At 28.8% G+C, this 14,473-nt stretch overlaps 1 protein-coding gene across 1 annotated transcript in view; it reads right to left on the reverse strand.

Moving 5' to 3' along the window:
• Positions 1-14,189, reverse strand: part of LOC146996287 (uncharacterized) — a 35,629-nt gene extending 21,440 nt beyond the window's left edge. Inside the window, exons 1-4 of the mRNA XM_085821404.1 lie at positions 14,184-14,189; positions 13,061-13,288; positions 9,651-9,878; positions 1,166-1,393 (exon numbers count right to left, since the gene is read on the reverse strand). Coding sequence (XP_085677530.1) covers positions 1,166-1,393; positions 9,651-9,878; positions 13,061-13,288; positions 14,184-14,189 — 690 coding nt within the window. The remainder of the gene's footprint in view (positions 1-1,165; positions 1,394-9,650; positions 9,879-13,060; positions 13,289-14,183) is intronic.
• Positions 14,190-14,473: the final 284 nt, after the last annotated feature.

The following is a 14,473-nucleotide window of genomic DNA, read 5'->3' on the forward strand; positions in this document are numbered from 1 at the left end:
ACTGAGGTAAGTATGCAGTAAGTTATTATAGTGAATGCGTAATGATGATACAAATCTAAATTCAGCAAACAATCTTTCCCTTACTTTAATGTTTTAAAATCTAGAATTAAAAGAAAAATGTATGTTCTTCAAAATAATACAAGAGGATATGGAGGCATAAATCATAGGCTGTTTATTCTTTACATATTATGCTAATCAGGAATTGGAGCAAAGCCCTGCTTAATCGAAGAATACGCTCACAGGAATGGTGGAGGAAAATTGAACTGTTCAATATTTGTTTTGCCTACCGCCAAGAAGACATAAACAGTATAGAGTGAAATAATTGCTTTTAGGAAATACATTTAAATATCTTTGACAGAATATGTCAGTTTTAATTTATACTATAATAAATAAGCATGAAGTTCTTATGCTATTAAATGTGTATTGTCACATGGAAATTTTCTATCTTGTCCCACGGTAGGGGAAGAAAGGGAAACATTTGACTTTTTGGAAGAAACTGAATTTCGGTGCAGTAAATCTTATTGCTAAGTTTAAGATAAATTAAGTGCAATGCTAATTTATAGTGACTTACTATTGTAAATCATGACTGGCATACTCAACACTAAAATATATATATATCAAGCCTATTAAGTTATTTCTGGTAGTCAAGAGTTTTTAAACATAAATGATGGAAACAAGAAATTCAGAGGGAAGAACAATAATGATAAAAGTTGTCAGTATGCATTTGAAACCAGGACTAATAAAATTATTTAGGATTAATATTAAAAATCAAAATCATTTAGGGTTGTGCATTTAGTTACAAGTTTAAATATAAACCATGGCATGTGGGTCCCCAAGAATATATTATGAAAGTAATTTTTTTCATAATATATTCTTTATTATCCATGAAGGGGGTTTCACCTTTGCCAGAGGTTCATTGTTGCCCAATTTGGGTTTTTATTATCGAGTTTCAAAATTTAAAGATAATTCATTGTGCAATGCAATTTCGACATGCACTGACTGAAAACTTTCTGAAGGTACCAACTCATCATCTTCAAACACATTAATCTCAGGATTTTGAACACAATACCTTAAGCATATATTATGTAAAATGGCCACCAGATATGACCATTTTACATATTTTGCTTTGTGAATATAATAGTGTTCCACCAGTATCGTACATTACCCTAAATCTTGATTTGATCTCTATAGCTGCACGAACTTTTCTGTGCTTCTCATTATACAGATATTCCCGTGATAAAATGGGAATATAATCCACTATCTCCCAAAGATATGCACGATGAGACAAAATACTGTCTAGATTTTGTTTCAGTCCACTCCATATAAATGCATCATGAGTATTGCCTGGCCATTGTCCTATAGCATAGAGAACCCTCAGACGAGCATTCCATACCTAGAAAAACATAAATCCTAAGTCAAAAGAAAGTTTCATCTGAAATTTTAATACACAGATTTTTAACATTAAATATAGTGGACATATTAATAAATCAGTCTTTTTAAGGAGTTTACTTTCCATTTTTAACAAAAATATGTCACTGTTTCTCATTATTAAAAAATATGCAATAAAACATTAAAACACACACACACACACACAAAAAAAAAAAAAAAAAAAAAAAAAAAAAAAATTACAGCTACCCTTTTTTCATTAAATTGTAGTAATTATAGTAAATAGGTGATTCTAAAATTTATTTAATATTTTGTATTATTTAATATCTATACTTCACTATAATTATAGTATAGATAGCTTTTTGTTATTATTATTTGAATAATAATGAAACATTCTTGCAGTAATTTGAAATGACTATAATATTATACTTATTATCATATATTTCTTACCTTTTCACCATTAATGGAAAATTTATTTTTCCGGTTAATGAAGACAAAACAAAAATTAATATCACCACACTCGCAACATCTGCGGTTTCATTTGTATGTAACCCAAAATAATTTTTGGTAAGCTAGGTAGAATCGCATTTGTGATTGCACTCCAGTTCTTTTACAGCTGGTCGAAAGAATTAACATCTACTGTATGTGGAAATAGCGAACAAAACAGTAAGAATTGGAACAATTACCTGTGGACAACTTGTATTCATAGCATTCTAAAATGAGCTTTTGGTAAAATTTGACCACAAATAAAACAGTAGTAATAAACAAATGTTTATTCACGAAGTGGGTCCAATACTTTCACAGCAGGGTTATTTCATGTATTCTGCAGAGAGACTGTTGTATGGTTTGTTGTAACTGCTGTATACAAATGTCTGGCTCAGAATTCCACAGCAGTAATTAGCACAACTCTCATGGTTGATGATATAATATGGAGGTACCAAAAATTAGTACTATTATCACAGTAACTGCAAGATGGCTTATATTTCTAAAACTCGGTTAACACATTTCATGCAGAAAGAAAATATTATCCAGTTTCATACTTAAATCAAGGTCACTGAAATGTGGTAAAAGCAATCTGCTTAAGAAAACAGATGCCTCTGTAGAGGACTTTCTATGGAAAACTGGCTTTCATTACTATTATACATGGGCAAAACCAATGTCATGTAATATAATAATCTATTAGTACAGTAAATACATTTAATTTCTTTGTATTTATTTATGTCATGCTGCTTTTCGTGTAATTTAGTATGATAACCTTATAAGTTTATTTAATTCTGATCATGGTCTACAGAAGTAAGGTAAGTCATCTGTTATCGAGAATATCAAGTTATTAATAGTTATGTGAAAGTCTGCAGTAACTTTTCATATCATAAGAGATTTACGAATGTGTATATAACTTACATGTGTAGTTATTATGCAAGATCTATAGAAAGTATCCAAAATTACCATGACATTAATCACATTGTACGAACAGGCAAGACATTATACATTAGTAGAAAATTAACTAATATTTTGGGGGATGAAATACTATTTTACACATGGGAACTGTTTAAACAGCTGAGAAAAATCCATGCTTTTTCCCCCTACAGTTACAGAATATATATATATTGTTTCATAAGAATAAAAAGTAAAGTAAAATTTAAATAATTCTCATGTGCCATTGCTGCAAAGAATGAAATTTGAATTTAACAAATATTCTCTATTCATATAAAGTTAATTTAAATTATGAAATTTTAATTGCATACATATCAAAGATTAATTATTGCTGCAAAATAATTTATTATATCACTGAAATTCTGAGAGCATATGTAAATTAAATGCACGTATATAAAACCATGAAAAAATACATAATATTCCAAAAAACTAATCCCAAATATATACATATATATATATATATATATATCTCAAACACAGGCATATGCATAATTTCTGTTAGAAAAACAATTTCTCCGAGATTACGTTTTAGAGTAATTAAAACAATAAATTAATGGTGATATTATTACTGCATTCCAAAATTCGCAGCAATTAACGATTTCGATCATTACTACGAAAAAAAAACGGGATGAAAAAGAAAGAATCCTGATACAATAACATTAAAAATTTGTGTGTTTACGTATAAAAAGATATAATATTCTCAAATAGGTCCTTTAAGGATAGTCTTTGATTCGGAAACATTTCCAGAAGTATTTCAATTTTCATAATCTGAAGTAAAAACAAACCTGCTTTTGCAGAGAATATCCATTGGCAGTTGCCTTCAGAAAAGGTTTCAATTCATTGAAGCAAACCAATTTAGCGGCAAATTCAAGTGCAACGCTCTGATAAATTGCAAATGTTAGCTCGCAAGAGGCGTTCCTGCTATCGTCCGCTAAAGTCGAATTCAAGTGCAACGCTTTACCGCTCTGGTAACTGATGATGTCAAAATTGCAATGGGGAGCTGGTTTGCTCTCGTGCCAGGAGAGCTTGTCCGATAAACTACATCAGTATCCAATGAGACTGCGTATCGATGTAAACAAAAAACATCAGTTTCCATGATTTCTCTGAGCTTATGGTCAAGTGTTTACTGCGTTGTAGTGAAGTGTAACGAATTGTTCCAGTCCTGAAAACGAAAGAAATATATTTCTTTTAATGTGTACAACATGTGTATAATGTGTACAACTTTATTTACTTTATCCTATAGAAAATTCCCTCCAAAGTAATCTACAGCAACAGGTGTGTGTAAAATATATTTTACTTTTCAGACAAAAATCCTTGCTTTTTCAAATATAAACCACATTTTTTCCCATTTTCAAATTACAGCATTTGGTTTTAATTCTTCTAATAGTAAGTTTATTTTAAAATTCAAATTTGTGTTATATTTTTATTGTTTAATGCAGATGCATGATTCTTCAGTGACAGTAGGCATGTTTACCATATGAAAATTAACTAGTTCTTGAATTATATAGTAATTAATAAGCCCATCTATGTGCAAGCAGATAAGCCTGCTGAACACCGCTATCCCAGTCTCTCTTTAAATCCAGGTGAAAAAGCTGGCTGCATGAGTGTTTTCTTCATTTTTTCAATGTATAACATGAATACTAAGTTTTTAGTCTTCCACGCAGGCATTCCTTCCCTTAGACATTCATTATGTGATGAAACTGTTAAGAGCAATTTTTAGATTTATATTGTACATCGTTGGGAAAATATAAAAATGAAATTAAAGGTATTTCAATGTAATACAATAAATAAAAAATTATATGAAACCCTGATAATTCTAATGTGATATTAATGTAATATATACATCCGGAGTAAAGGTTAATTTATAAATTATGCTTTGTGTTCTGCTCATTATATTGTGCATTTACAGTACACTTTCTGCTTCTTAAGTGAAAGTTTGGACCCATTCTCATTTAATATCAGTTAATATCAGTTATCTCATTTAATATCTCGTTTAATATCAGTTATGTTCAGATTTATTTATTTCAAAAAATTTCAAAAAACAATTTTTGGCTATTAAAAGCTACAAGTGCAGAAACAAAAGCTTAATTTCTTTACTGTAACTGTGTCATGCTTCTCTGCTGATAATGAAAGTCGTCTTTTAATAAGATTTCTTTCATTGCATATATTAATTATATCTTTTACCATACTGGTTGCCATCTTTCATTGTGCATTCTTCAATATTTTTTGGTACTTAACGTATTAACACAAACACCTGGATCAGTTTGGTGGTCTTTATAAATGAAAAGAGAAAAATACTTATCAGGAGAAGTACGTTGTTTTTGCAGCTTGCTTTTAGCATAACCAAACTATCAGTATTTATCTAAGTTGGCAAAATGTTATCAACATATCAAAGGAAAAAGCATTTAACAAATTTTAAAATACTAATTTGAATTATTAAATAAAAATTATATGATAGTTTAAAAAAAATACATTTTCCACAAATTTTTTGTCTAATTTTTTAGCACTTGTGCCAAGTGATCTGTTTTCACTTAAAAAAAAAAAATCAGAGAATTACATAAACTTGATACTGCATGCCTTGTCTATGTACCAAATTCATCTAATAGTTGTTTCCATTAGAAATTTTTGTACTAAAATGTTCTATTCCTGCAGAACTTTTAACACAGCTTCGTCTTTTGATGGTAAGCTCCACAAGCAGTATTTTAAATCTGAAATTAATCTAAAACAACTATTCGTATCTAAAATCCATTGGAACTTGAAATACAACATAAGAAACACATATGAAAATGGTGACATTGCTTGAATGAAAAATTGTCATGAGCATGTTACCTGAAAAATTTTGATACATAATCGTTGTCAGAGTTTGGCACATTTTTGAAAATTTGGTAACTTTTATTAAGCTGGTTTCAATAATATGCAAATATCTTTTATTCTTATGATTGCTTCATTGTATACTTTTTCCCTTTCCCTAGAGTGCAGTACAATACCACAAGTTTTCCAGCCAAATGCGGTATGCATTTCCAGTTCTATACATTTATATAAATTTTAAGAGAGTAAAATAAAATTTTAATAAAAATAAAATTTAACCAAATAAATAAATAATTAAGTAAAATAAAATTTCTATACATTTATATAAATTTTAAGAGAGTAAAATAAAATAAAATTTAAGAGAGTAAAATATTGACAAAAACTGCATTAAGTTTTCAACTCTTGTTTTGTTTTTCATTAAAAATTTGCTACCATTATGTATAATTCATTTTTTTAATGTAAATGTTTTTAAGTATTTGTAGGATAAAGGCAAATTACACTTATTCATTCTTTCTTTGATATAATACATGTAGCTCTTTACCTGAAATTAATGTTTGTCAAATTGTTGTGCATAAATTAGAAGTATGCATGTTTCTCTTAAGTCAGTTATGTTTCAGGAACTATCTTTAATGAGTTGTATAGAAAATTGTGGACGAGGTGTTAGGTGTACAGGAACGTGGTATATTATAAACATGTATAGTATCTCATAGTATATAAACTCATAACTTTGATTATGCAGTATGCTTTGTATATTATTTCTGAAAGCATGTATATTTCAATCAAGATTGTTGAGTAAACTTTTCTTGCTTTATGCTATCTCTGAAAGCATGTATATTTTAGTCAAGATTGTTGAGTAAATTGTGCTTATTTTGTGCTCTTTTCTTTTTTACATTAGAAAATTCCACACCTTTAACACGAAGAAATCTGCAATGGCATTTAGGAATGACAAGTTTGTATCTATTACATAAAATCTAATGTTTTCTGCATTCTTCTTTTCCTTTTCCTCCCAACAGAAAAACTTTAATGGTATAAATCAGCGGTTTTCGACCTTTTGACTGTAGTGTACCATCTAAGCAAAAACTGAAAAACATTAAGACTACCACTAATTTTACAATGTTTTTTTTTTTTTCAATTCCTCAATAGAAATATTAAAAACATATTATATATATATTGCCATTTGCACACTCTTTGTATTAAATATGTACACATAAAGAACTATTAGATTAAAAACTGATGATTACTTAATTATCAAAATTAAATTTAATTAAATTAATTATTCACTTGATTATCAAAATTTCAGTTCCAATACTTTAATATTTAATTTCTTTATGTCTGCTCTTATTTCATTTAATGGTAAATTAGGATCCACTTTTTATTTTGGTGAGTATTTATATTTCAAATTTAACATGGAAAAAATACTTTTTCACACAAACAGGTTGTGCGAAAAGACAATACAAATTTGATAGCTTTATTTGAAATGCCTTTAAATTCTTTTTTTCGGTTCAGCCAAAAGTTAACAAGTGTGTCATTTTCCAAATCTTCAAGTCAATTTCGATCGAAGGAAATTTCTATTAACTATTCTTTTCTTTATGAGATTTTTGAATTTCATAGTTAAAAATATTTTGTTTCTTTGCATACCACCGGCTGAGAACCGCTGGTATAAATTAATTGTAACAGATGTAAATTAATATTTCTCAAACAAAAGAGTTATTTCAATTCTTTATTGCGAACATTATATACAGAGTATGTCTTTTATTAACAACACGATTTTAAGAATTTAAAATAATAATCATTAAATCCTCTTGATCTATAAACAGTATTAAAAATTATAAAGGGAAAAAAATTGAAAGTTAAAGAAATCAATATTATGAATTGTTCCTTTTTAGAGAAGTTTCATTGTTTAATTAATTATAAAAAGTGTTTTACATTATGAAATATAAAAATTAAGAATATTTGAATTTGAATGAATATTTTAAAATTTTCTCTCAGATAGAAGCTCAACTATTCGAAGCAGGAGACCGAAGAGAAAAAGGAAGAGAGATGATATTACAGCTGCAGAAAAGGAAATAATTAAAACGCAGAAGAATATATTAATGTACTGTGTGAAATATGTGACTTGTATAAGCAATCAGTTGCAAATCAGTCTGCTGTCATAGAAAATCAAAATATAATTATTAATTTATTAAAAAAAATAAATAATGCATTTCAAATATTACAGTGTTTTCATTCTTGTATGTATTTCTGCAGTGTGGGATTCATATTTTAATTGTAAAATTTACTACTTTCTTAATTTTATAAAATTTTGTGATTATAAAAATTATTTAAAAGAAATTCACAGATCCATTATATGACATAAACATTATAATAATTCTAATACCACTATTATAAGTCTCGTGAAAATATTTATGCATTTTACACAGCAATTATCTTTTTCCTGGAGGAAAATGGGAATAAGATCTGTAAGAATCTTTAGTCAATGTATTACAAATTTTAATTTTCAGATATAACACGAAATGAATTAAATTGTTTTTCAATTACGTTAATAAGTTATATGAATGATATGTGGTATTAAAAATTTCATTTCTTTTTATCATTGAAGAAATAACATTCGATATCCTACAGCTCCATAACAATGGCAGATAAAATTGACATTCTAATTTCGAACTTCTAAAAATATAGAGATGACAACTATTAAAGTATGCCTAATGTCTAGTTTACAATAACAATGTTGAGTCGCGTACTAAAAATTAAGTGAATCAAACTGTATTTATCTTCCCCCTTCTCTTTTTTTGGCTGAAAAACAATTTATTATACACTCATGATTTTACTTAAATGTATTTCTTTTAATGGCAAACCCACTGAGGTAAGTATGCAGTAAGTTATTATAGTGAATGCGTAATGATGATACAAATCTAAATTCAGCAAACAATCTTTCCCTTACTTTAATGTTTTAAAATCTAGAATTAAAAGAAAAATGTATGTTCTTCAAAATAATACAAGAGGATATGGAGGCATAAATCATAGGCTGTTTATTCTTTACATATTATGCTAATCAGGAATTGGAGCAAAGCCCTGCTTAATCGAAGAATACGCTCACAGGAATGGTGGAGGAAAATTGAACTGTTCAATATTTGTTTTGCCTACCGCCAAGAAGACATAAACAGTATAGAGTGAAATAATTGCTTTTAGGAAATACATTTAAATATCTTTGACAGAATATGTCAGTTTTAATTTATACTATAATAAATAAGCATGAAGTTCTTATGCTATTAAATGTGTATTATCACATGGAAATTTTCTATCTTGTCCCACGGTAGGGGAAGAAAGGGAAACATTTGACTTTTTGGAAGAAACTGAATTTCGGTGCAGTAAATCTTATTGCTAAGTTTAAGATAAATTAAGTGCAATGCTAATTTATAGTGACTTACTATTGTAAATCATGACTGGCATACTCAACACTAAAATATATATATATCAAGCCTATTAAGTTATTTCTGGTAGTCAAGAGTTTTTAAACATAAATGATGGAAACAAGAAATTCAGAGGGAAGAACAATAATGATAAAAGTTGTCAGTATGCATTTGAAACCAGGACTAATAAAATTATTTAGGATTAATATTAAAAATCAAAATCATTTAGGGTTGTGCATTTAGTTACAAGTTTAAATATAAACCATGGCATGTGGGTCCCCAAGAATATATTATGAAAGTAATTTTTTTCATAATATATTCTTTATTATCCATGAAGGGGGTTTCACCTTTGCCAGAGGTTCATTGTTGCCCAATTTGGGTTTTTATTATCGAGTTTCAAAATTTAAAGATAATTCATTGTGCAATGCAATTTCGACATGCACTGACTGAAAACTTTCTGAAGGTACCAACTCATCATCTTCAAACACATTAATCTCAGGATTTTGAACACAATACCTTAAGCATATATTATGTAAAATGGCCACCAGATATGACCATTTTACATATTTTGCTTTGTGAATATAATAGTGTTCCACCAGTATCGTACATTACCCTAAATCTTGATTTGATCTCTATAGCTGCACGAACTTTTCTGTGCTTCTCATTATACAGATATTCCCGTGATAAAATGGGAATATAATCCACTATCTCCCAAAGATATGCACGATGAGACAAAATACTGTCTAGATTTTGTTTCAGTCCACTCCATATAAATGCATCATGAGTATTGCCTGGCCATTGTCCTATAGCATAGAGAACCCTCAGACGAGCATTCCATACCTAGAAAAACATAAATACTAAGTCAAAAGAAAGTTTCATCTGAAATTTTAATACACAGATTTTTAACATTAAATATAGTGGACATATTAATAAATCAGTCTTTTTAAGGAGTTTACTTTCCATTTTTAACAAAAATATGTCACTGTTTCTCATTATTAAAAAATATGCAATAAAACATTAAAACACACACACACACACACAAAAAAAAAAAAAAAAAAAAAAAAAAAAAAAAAAATTACAGCTACCCTTTTTTCATTAAATTGTAGTAATTATAGTAAATAGGTGATTCTAAAATTTATTTAATATTTTGTATTATTTAATATCTATACTTCACTATAATTATAGTATAGATAGCTTTTTGTTATTATTATTTGAATAATAATGAAACATTCTTGCAGTAATTTGAAATGACTATAATATTATACTTATTATCATATATTTCTTACCTTTTCACCATTAATGGAAAATTTATTTTTCCGGTTAATGAAGACAAAACAAAAATTAATATCACCACACTCGCAACATCTGCGGTTTCATTTGTATGTAACCCAAAATAATTTTTGGTAAGCTAGGTAGAATCGCATTTGTGATTGCACTCCAGTTCTTTTACAGCTGGTCGAAAGAATTAACATCTACTGTATGTGGAAATAGCGAACAAAACAGTAAGAATTGGAACAATTACCTGTGGACAACTTGTATTCATAGCATTCTAAAATGAGCTTTTGGTAAAATTTGACCACAAATAAAACAGTAGTAATAAACAAATGTTTATTCACGAAGTGGGTCCAATACTTTCACAGCAGGGTTATTTCATGTATTCTGCAGAGAGACTGTTGTATGGTTTGTTGTAACTGCTGTATACAAATGTCTGGCTCAGAATTCCACAGCAGTAATTAGCACAACTCTCATGGTTGATGATATAATATGGAGGTACCAAAAATTAGTACTATTATCACAGTAACTGCAAGATGGCTTATATTTCTAAAACTCGGTTAACACATTTCATGCAGAAAGAAAATATTATCCAGTTTCATACTTAAATCAAGGTCACTGAAATGTGGTAAAAGCAATCTGCTTAAGAAAACAGATGCCTCTGTAGAGGACTTTCTATGGAAAACTGGCTTTCATTACTATTATACATGGGCAAAACCAATGTCATGTAATATAATAATCTATTAGTACAGTAAATACATTTAATTTCTTTGTATTTATTTATGTCATGCTGCTTTTCGTGTAATTTAGTATGATAACCTTATAAGTTTATTTAATTCTGATCATGGTCTACAGAAGTAAGGTAAGTCATCTGTTATCGAGAATATCAAGTTATTAATAGTTATGTGAAAGTCTGCAGTAACTTTTCATATCATAAGAGATTTACGAATGTGTATATAACTTACATGTGTAGTTATTATGCAAGATCTATAGAAAGTATCCAAAATTACCATGACATTAATCACATTGTACGAACAGGCAAGACATTATACATTAGTAGAAAATTAACTAATATTTTGGGGGATGAAATACTATTTTACACATGGGAACTGTTTAAACAGCTGAGAAAAATCCATGCTTTTTCCCCCTACAGTTACAGAATATATATATATTGTTTCATAAGAATAAAAAGTAAAGTAAAATTTAAATAATTCTCATGTGCCATTGCTGCAAAGAATGAAATTTGAATTTAACAAATATTCTCTATTCATATAAAGTTAATTTAAATTATGAAATTTTAATTGCATACATATCAAAGATTAATTATTGCTGCAAAATAATTTATTATATCACTGAAATTCTGAGAGCATATGTAAATTAAATGCACGTATATAAAACCATGAAAAAATACATAATATTCCAAAAAACTAATCCCAAATATATACATATATATATATATATATATATCTCAAACACAGGCATATGCATAATTTCTGTTAGAAAAACAATTTCTCCGAGATTACGTTTTAGAGTAATTAAAACAATAAATTAATGGTGATATTATTACTGCATTCCAAAATTCGCAGCAATTAACGATTTCGATCATTACTACGAAAAAAAAACGGGATGAAAAAGAAAGAATCCTGATACAATAACATTAAAAATTTGTGTGTTTACGTATAAAAAGATATAATATTCTCAAATAGGTCCTTTAAGGATAGTCTTTGATTCGGAAACATTTCCAGAAGTATTTCAATTTTCATAATCTGAAGTAAAAACAAACCTGCTTTTGCAGAGAATATCCATTGGCAGTTGCCTTCAGAAAAGGTTTCAATTCATTGAAGCAAACCGATTTAATCTGAATCAACTGATGAATTCACGCTCCGACATTTCAAAAGCATTACGACTGTCTCTTAAATGCCAAGGAATTCGATCAGCATTTCTCCGATTTCTTAAACGTCTGAGCAAAATCACTTCAGCCATCTTGTTTACAGTCGCTGTTAAGAGTTTGCGGCAGGTCAGGAGTAGCCGCAAAATTCCTCTATGGTAGTGACGTATTTTCAGTAGGCGTGTCCGAAAAGCGTTGCACTTGAATTCGGTTTTGCAATGCAACTGCGATTCCCATGACAAGCGTTGCATTTGAATTCGCCCCTTACTATTGTAAATCATGACTGGCATACTCAACACTAAAATACATATATATCAAGCCTATTAAGTTATTTCTGGTATTCAAGAGTTTTTAAACATAAATGATGGAAACAAGAAATTCAGAGGGAACAACAATGATGATAAAAGTTCTCAGTATGCATTTGAAACCAGGACTAATAAAATTATTTAGGATTATTATTATAAATTAAAATCATTTAGGGTTGTGCATTTAGTTACAGGTTTAAATATAAACCATGGCATGTGGGTCCCCAAGAATATATTATGAAAGTAATTTTTTTCATAATATATTCTTTATTATCCATGAAGGGGGTTTCACCTTTGCCAGAGGTTCATTGTTGCCCAATTTGGGTTTTTATTATCGAGTTTCAAAATTTAAAGATAATTCATTGTGCAACGCAATTTCGACATGCACTGACTGAAAACTTTCTGAAGGTACCAACTCATCATCTTCAAACACATTAATCTCAGGATTTTGAACACAATACCTTAAGCATATATTATGTAAAATGGCCACCAGATATGACCATTTTACATATTTTGCTTTGTGAATATAATAGTGTTCCACCAGTATCGTACATTACCCTAAATCTTGATTTGATCTCTATAGCTGCACGAACTTTTCTGTGCTTCTCATTATACAGATATTCCCGTGATAAAATGGGAATATAATCCACTATCTCCCAAAGATATGCACGATGCGACAAAATACTGTCTAGATTTTGTTTCAGTCCACTCCATATAAATGCATCATGAGTATTGCCTGGCCATTGTCCTATAGCATAGAGAACCCTCAGACGAGCATTCCATACCTAGAAAAACATAAATCCTAAGTCAAAAGAAAGTTTCATCTGAAATTTTAATACACAGATTTTTAACATTAAATATAGTGGACATATTAATAAATCAGTCTTTTTAAGGAGTTTACTTTCCATTTTTAACAAAAATATGTCACTGTTTCTCATTATTAAAAAATATGCAATAAAACATTAAAACACACACACACACAAAAAAAAAAAAAAAAAAAAAAAAAAAAAATTACAGCTACCCTTTTTTCATTAAATTGTAGTAATTATAGTAAATAGGTGATTCTAAAATTTATTTAATATTTTGTATTATTTAATATCTATACTTCACTATAATTATAGTATAGATAGCTTTTTGTTATTATTATTTGAATAATAATGAAACATTCTTGCAGTAATTTGAAATGACTATAATATTATACTTATTATCATATATTTCTTACCTTTTCACCATTAATGGAAAATTTATTTTTCCGGTTAATGAAGACAAAACAAAAATTAATATCACCACACTCGCAACATCTGCGGTTTTATTTGTATGTAACCGAAAATAATTCTTGGTAAGCTAGGTAGAATCACATTTGTGATTGCACTCCAGTTCTTTTACAGCTGGTCGAAAGAATTAACATCTACTGTATGTGGAAATAGCGAACAAAACAGTAAGAAATTGGAACAATTACCTGTGGACAACTTGTATTCATAGCATTCTAAAATGAGCTTTTGGTAAAATTTGACCGCAAATAAAACAGTAGTAATGAACAAATGTTTATTCACGAAGTGGGTCCAATACTTTCACAGCAGGGTTATTTCATGTATTCTGCAAAGAGACTGTTGTATGGTTTGTTGTAACTGCTGTATACAAATGTCTGGCTCAGAATTCCACAGCAGTAATTAGCACAACTTTCATGGTTGATGGAATAATATGGAGGTACCAAAAATTAGTATTATCACAGTAGCTGCAAGATGGCTTATATTTCTCAAACTCAGTTAACACATTTCATGCAGAAAGAAAATATTATCCAGTTTCATACTTAAATCAAGGTCACTGAAATGTGGTAAAAGCAATCTGCTTAAGAAAACAGATGCCTCTGTAGAGGACTTTCTATGGAAAACTGGCTTTCATTACTATTATACATGGGCAAAATCAATGTCATGTAATATAATAATCTATTAGTACAGTAAATACATTTA

The sequence above is a fragment of the Stegodyphus dumicola genome, chromosome 7 (assembly GCF_044657685.1).
Source record: "Stegodyphus dumicola isolate Sdum_Otavi_A_Nest chromosome 7, ASM4465768v1".
Taxonomy (NCBI): Eukaryota; Metazoa; Arthropoda; class Arachnida; order Araneae; family Eresidae; genus Stegodyphus; species Stegodyphus dumicola.